General features: G+C 36.8%; 2 protein-coding genes across 2 annotated transcripts; one reads left to right on the top strand and one right to left on the bottom strand.

Annotated features, from left to right (window-relative positions):
- Window positions 1-1,135: 1,135 nt before the first annotated feature.
- Window positions 1,136-1,327, bottom strand: BDZ99DRAFT_384984 (uncharacterized protein; the record flags this gene model as incomplete). Its single annotated transcript, XM_033715413.1, has 1 exon — window positions 1,136-1,327. A coding segment is annotated over one exon (192 nt), but the record flags the coding sequence as incomplete, so codon positions are not given.
- Window positions 1,328-1,793: 466 nt separating this feature from the next.
- On the top strand, window positions 1,794-1,964 carry BDZ99DRAFT_384735 (uncharacterized protein; the record flags this gene model as incomplete). The annotated part of the gene is made up of 1 exon (XM_033715395.1): window positions 1,794-1,964. A coding segment is annotated over one exon (171 nt), but the record flags the coding sequence as incomplete, so codon positions are not given.
- Window positions 1,965-7,191: the final 5,227 nt, after the last annotated feature.

Raw genomic sequence — 7,191 nt, 5'->3', positions numbered from 1 at the left:
ATTTGGAATTATTTTTACCTAATTTATCTTTTTATAACCTCTAAATAATATAATACACCTTTTAAACTAATCCTATCCTATTTAATTTTTATATTATATTTATTATATATTATTTTTTTCCTTAAAAATATATATCTCTCTACTATTCTACCTACTCTACTATTAACCTAGTAATCCAACAAAACTCTCCTACTAAATTATTACTTTCCACCACCTCTAACTGCCGTTTCCCTCCTAAATAACTAACTAACTCCTCGTCCGAATCTATATCTACTCCTATCTCCCCTATCCGGCGCCTCTAACGCTCCTAAACCTCCGTTTTATACCTAAATATTAACCTAATAAACCCGGCTATTACTACACCTATATACTGGCAACACCCGCCTTAAACCTTCTAATACCTACCCTATCTATTACTCTTCTATTAATTACAAATCTTTTATAGCACCCTATACTAAAAACAACCCGAAAATACCTTAAATTTAATCCTCTCCTCTAATATCTTTACTATTTCCTTTACCTATTAACTTTCTTACCTCTAATACTGCCGCAAATTATAATTGCTCCGCCCTAAACCCGCTGCTTTATATACTCCGCATCGCCCTGCCTACTGCTATAACTACTGCTGCAACTATTCCACCTCTATAAACTCTTATTATCTACCCCGAATTAAATCCTGCTACAGGCCCCGTTTTTCCTACTTTTATTGCTAGAACTCGCGCTATATCTCCTTTTATATAACCTTATTATTCTCCTTCTACACCGCTTGCCCGCCCACCTCTTTTTTAACCTTTTCCTTGGCCTCTTCTATTTCCTCTTCTACCTTTTCCACCTCCTTTTCTACTCCGCCGCAAATATTATATAACTTTTCGCCTTTCTTACACCTATTTCTATCCCCTCGCCTGTCTAAATACCTATCTAATATAATCCTTCTATATTTTTCCACCTTACTCTCCCCTTCTATATATAACCCTACTAACCGCCGCTCTTTTTCTATCTGCCTATCTCCTTTACCTCTCCTTTTACCCCTTTCTTTAACTATAATCGCCTTGCTCTGTAATCTATTCTGCTCCGCCCTACTACTCTCCTGTGCGTAATCTAATAACGTTTGCGGCTAATCTATATATATAATATACTAAATATCCGGTATATCTACTTCTATACCCAACGCGCTTATTACTATAATTACCTGTTGCTTGCCGTTTATAAACTCGCTTAATATGCTTATTTTACCTACTATATTATAGTAATACGCGCTATAATCCAACACCTGCGCTATCCTCTTTACTTTTCCAACTATACTACTATATACTACTACCTTCCCGGTTTAAATCCTTTAAATTTTCCTTTAAATTATCCCTAAAACCGCTTCCTCTATCTCCTATCTTTTTTTTTTATCTACTTAAACTATATAATACGCTATATTTACTTATACCGTCCTTGCCCTAAATATCTTCACCTGCTTTTTCTAGAAATATATTCTTTAATATAATTCCCCTTCTTCTATCGGCGGTAATATTGCGGTTAACAATACTATCTACGTTTCGGCCGCTACTAGCTTGCCTAACTGCTATATCTGCTTCCGGAACGTATATTAACGGTTTAAAACAATATAACACTTGTTAATAATAATCCGATCTAGCTGCTGCGTTGCCCTTAATCGATTTAAAAACGTTATAAATCCCTTACTAACAGCGGATTCCGGCGTTACTAATATAACGGCTGCTGTATCTAAAGGGTGCCGTTCTTCCTATTTCTTATATAAAATACCCAGCTTTTTATATTGCCGCTTTATATCCCCTTATAATGCAATTAACGGCACTATAACTACTATTATTCTACCCTGCTCTGCCTACGCTGGCAATATAAATAACAAGCTTTTTCCTGCACTAGTTGGTATTACTGCTACTACCGGGCTCTTGCCTGCTATAATTATCGCGATTACGTCCTCCTGCACGCCTTAGAACACCGCCTTTATACCTATTATCCGCTTTAACTATACCGCTATATCTATCTTCCTTAACCGCGCCTATTAATCTTTTTAACCTTTATCTGCTTCGCTTTTAAACGGAGCCCGCTTCCGCTTCTTTAATATAAACTTGTTATTAATAGCCGACTAATATCCTAAAAACCGATGCTAATCTATGCTTAATACCCGGAACTGCTGCCTTTTATCGGCCACCGCTTCTGCCTGCTCTATAATTGCTCGCGTATATACTAACCTGGTAACGTGCAATATATACCCGGCCTGCTTATCTGCAATTACTGCTGCTATATTCTCCTCGTTCTACTCCTTATTATTATTGTCGTTTTCTGCCCTAAATGCTATTAAACTGCGTATAAACCTTCTGCTAATACTAATAGCAATTTTACAGTACGACTAGATAGTTAGCTCCTGCCCCAACCTAACCCTGCTCTTGCGCTTTAACGCCTGTTATAACCGTTTCAACGTCTACTTACGCCCGCTTAGGTCGGCCGGCTATAAATACGATAATATTACCTTTTTCTCCTATACTATCGCCTCTAATTGCTGCTGGAATAGTAATACTAACTATAAATACTATACTAATAACTCCTCTACCTTGCGCAGTATATATTAATAGATAATCTTAATATTGCCACTAACTATATAACCTTTATAGTATCGCGTTATAAATACTACTATACCGTCCTCGATAAATATATTGCAATGCCCGCCCTTTACTATATTGCTGTGCCGAACGCTTAAAACCTTAGGTTCTTATGCTAGCTGCCCTCCTAATATATATATTAATATAATTAACTTCTCTCGGAATTTAATTACGCATGATATATACTGCTTAACTCCTTGTTAATTAATACCCGAGCGGTATTCTGCCTTTAAAAACCTTTCTTGGGTTATAGGATTGCGTTTGATATGATTGAATAACCACGTTTCTCTATTAACAGGCAACCGCGTTTAATAGTTCTTTAAAAAATTCTATCCCGGTTGCTTATCTATTAGATTGTCCCACAATTCACTCTATAGGATTACGGGCACTTAATTAGTTGTCTTGTTCCGTTTACTAGGTAGCGGGATTTTAGTATATATATATGCTAAAATCCTGCTATTAAAAAACAACAGCTTTTCTAATAATAACTGTCGGCTTTCTATAACTAACCTGTGTACTATACTGCGGAACTAGGCTATATTAAAATACAACCCCTTATATAACAACTCGTTGTAGCCTATCTATTTAATATAGCCTCTCGATATGCTGTTATAATAGATCTTTAACCTGTATATCCGCAAATCCAATATCTACTATATTAGCCCGTGGCTCCCTCGGACTATAAACTTATCTATTATTTCTTAAATAAACTGCAAACATCCTTTCCGCTGCTGCCGGGACGGCGTACTGCTGTTATTGCTCTTATACGCACTATTACTGTTAAACTCGCCATCTTAAAACGGCTTTAATAACTCCAACGCTTGCTAAACTACTATAAAACGGGTAACCTTAATAATAGCTAATAAAATAGGCGGATACAACTCGGGGCCCTTCTAGCCGTTTTTTTTAACACCTAACACCGCTAATATATATACTAACAGGCTGTTGTACTCCTTATAGGTAATAGATTAGTTTAGTAACTTAATATAAAACTGCAAACACGCCTTCTAAATGCCTGTTAACCCTTCTAGCTTACTGCTGGCGTTTTTAGGCCTGCTATCTCCTATTCCCTGCTTTTTATCGCTATCTATTTTATTAATTTCCATTTTATTCTCCTTCTTTTCTATCTTATCCTCTTCCTCTTCTTCTATTTTATCCTTTCCCTCTACCTCTTGCTCGGCCTGCTTAATTAACGCCTTCTACGCCTTTTACTGCCGCTGCGTAAACTAGTACTTAGGGCTTTTCTACTTATGCTCGCGCTGTATACAGGTAAAAAACATTAATATCTACTTCTATAGCTAGGTGTATTTGCTAATCGACTTCTTGTCTATATACGGCTGCAACGGCTAGTACCGCGTTTAGTGCTTTTCTGTTTAAATTGCCTCTAACTATATAAATACGCCGACTCGATTAATAACTAACGCCTGGCTAAACCGCGCTAACCTGTTTATAGCCTCCTAAATTGCGGCTTTAACAGGTTCTTTCTCCTGCTTTAGGTCTATATTTAGCTCCTTAATATATACTAATAAATCCGGCCTTTCTATACCTACTAAATACGGCAACTACTGTATTCGCTCTAACTACAGGTTTACCTTATCTCTCTTGCCGGCCTAGATAGTTATTTAGACTTGCTTCTCTATATTTACCTACGCCTCTGCTATTTTCTTTCCTAACTGCGCCTATATAATCTTGCCGTTAACGGGAATAGGTTTTAGCCTGGCTTCCTAGCCTTGCCTAGGTTGTCGCACTTTAAAATACTGTAATCCGTAGCCTTATATAAAAAACCGCTGGCAATAAACATGTTTAAATGCCTTTTTAATACGTGCCTGCACCCTTTTTTCTCCTAATTAACTTAGCCGTCCTAGCTTTCTTCCTGCTAACCACCTATAGATCTTTTGCTAATACTTTTTTATTGCCCTAATACTCCGCGATATATAATAGCAACGGCCTAGTTCTAGTTAATATAATAATCTATTCGAATATAACGGCAACTAGCTAACTGGCGCTATAATACTATCCGGCATTTTAAACTTACTCGGATACTGGATAACTCCGGGCTATTTGCGCACACCTTTTCTAATTAAATCGGCCTCTTTGCGCGGTACCTTGTGGATTTTTTGTAAATAGCCTTTAATCTAGTCTAGCTATACGCTATACCTGCACTTCTTATAAATAGCTAATTGGAATTTAGCTAAATGCTTAAAATACCTGCTTTTAGTACTAGATTTAGCTATTTTAAACACTTAGTCTGCCTCTGGAATTAACTCTTACTTAATATTTAATAGGCGGCGACGAGTGCTACTTATAGGTTGCTGGGTGCAATTTCCACCCCCTTTTCGCCTCGCTGCCACAGTTGCTGCGGTTGCTAATTACCCTAACCACCCGCTAAACTATTATAACTGTAGCCTAACTTATAACACAACTATACCTGCACAGGATCTATATACAACTGTACAGGATCTGCGCTAATATATACGTCCGGGCTTAAAGTTCTCGTCCCTAACTAAAAATTAGGCCTGTAGCTACCTTATTTGCTGCTATACCTTCCTTACCTGCACCTAATACGCTATTATTAGATGTTAACTACGCCTGCCTTCTATAGGTATTAGTTTAGTGCTGCTGCTAATATTCGTGTAGTATATATAGCCACGGCTGGTAGTGTTCTACTGCGCGCTCGGTTGCGGTTGCAGCGGTTCTGCGAACACTACAACTTCCACCTAACCTTAACCAACTACACGGGTTAACCTAATGCAAATCGGCTGGGGGGTGCAACTAAATACGCTGAATAATATACTAAAATTTGGTGCAATTCCGGCTACGGGATATAAATAGAACCTGCCTCTAAAAAATAAATAGAATAAGCCCTGTGCCTAAATCTACGCCCTGGTCTGGTATTTTCTATCCTTAATAAATAAATAGAACAAGAGCTGGTTCTATTTACCGCCGTAGGATAGAAAAAGCTTAAGCAGCCTAAAATTAGATACTGCTCTATCCTAACCTGTTCACGCAGTTAAATCTAATAGAAACTAACCGAATAATTTAGGAGATTATTAAGGATAAATACCTAAATAATAAGTTTATCTAGGAAGTTCTAGAGATGTTATACTCCGGAGTACACCGCTTTAAGAAGATTACCCTAAGCGAATGTAAAGAGTAAGATAGTAAGCTCTACTTCCGTAACTAAATAGCAATTCCTAATAATAATAAACTAAAGATTAAACTGCTTCGTTACGTGCATAATTCCCCTGTTAGCGGCCACCCTAGACGTGGAAAAACTCTAGAAATCCTTTAAAGAGAATACTACTAGCTGTATATATTTAAAATAATCCGCTAATTTATAGTATGCTATTACACCTATTACTATATAAAGGCTTTAAGAAAAAAGTATAATAGCTTCCTAAAACCCCTGCCCGTTCCGCAGTATTACTAGCAAGATATTTCTGTCGACTTTATTATTAAACTACCTAAATCCGAAGGCTGCACTAATATTATAGTTATAGTAGACTGCCTAAGCAAGTACTAATATATAATTTCCTATAGAACAATTATAGCTAATACTACAGCCGACCTATTCTACTAATATATTTAGGTATATTACGGATTACCTAATATATGCGTATCCGATTAAGAATTACAGTTTATCTCCGTATTTTAGGATAAACTCTATAAGCAACTACGCATTAAAGCCTAATTATTATCGGCCTTCTACCCGGAAACTAATAGCTAAATAGAAAAGGCTAATTTAACGCTAGAATAAGTCCTCTGCACCTATATAAACTATAAGCAAGATAACTAGGTTACCTAGCTGCTGTCTGCTTAGTTTAAGGCGAATAATACCTAATCTAAATCGATAATAGTAATACTATTTATCGCTATTTTAGGACAACACCTAAGAATAGGCTTTAAACCGCTATTAGGAACTCCGCGCCCTGCCTATTAAGCACTGTAAGCACTTAAGGCTAATTAGATAGTTAATAAAATATCGGATATTAAGCAGTTTATCCGCGAAGAGATAACTTAGGCCTAAGCAATATAAGAAGAATACGCCAACCGAAAATATATAGGCGCACCGGCCTATAAAGTAGGTAATAAAGTCTGGTTAAATACACGGAATATCCGTATAAATCGACCCGCTAAAAAGCTTAATTAGAAGAACCTAGGGAAGTTCCTAATTATATAGATTATTTCTCCGTACGCCTATTAACTAGGCCTACCTAAATTTATAAAAATATATCCTGTCTTCTATATTTTATTACTCCGTCCTGCCGCTCCGCAAGCTAACTACCTACCTAGCCAGGAGTTGCTCCTACCTAAACCTATTTAAGTTAAAAAAGAGACTAAATAGTATATTAACTATATTAAAGGCATACGCCTAAACCGGCGCCGAAAGCAATATAAGTACTTAGTCTAATAGACTAGATATAATAACCTGTTCTAGCAACCTGTTAATAACCTAAAGAATACTACTACTGCAGCTAATTATTATTACTGCTACCCCGAAGCTTATAATCCTGCGTCCGATAAGCCCTATTCTGCTAGACCCTAAAACCTTAATTAAAAT

Source organism: Mytilinidion resinicola, assembly GCF_010093595.1.
Source record: "Mytilinidion resinicola strain CBS 304.34 unplaced genomic scaffold BDZ99scaffold_7, whole genome shotgun sequence".
In the NCBI taxonomy this organism is placed as follows: domain Eukaryota; kingdom Fungi; phylum Ascomycota; class Dothideomycetes; order Mytilinidiales; family Mytilinidiaceae; genus Mytilinidion; species Mytilinidion resinicola.
This window is presented reverse-complemented; position numbering and strand designations above follow the sequence as displayed.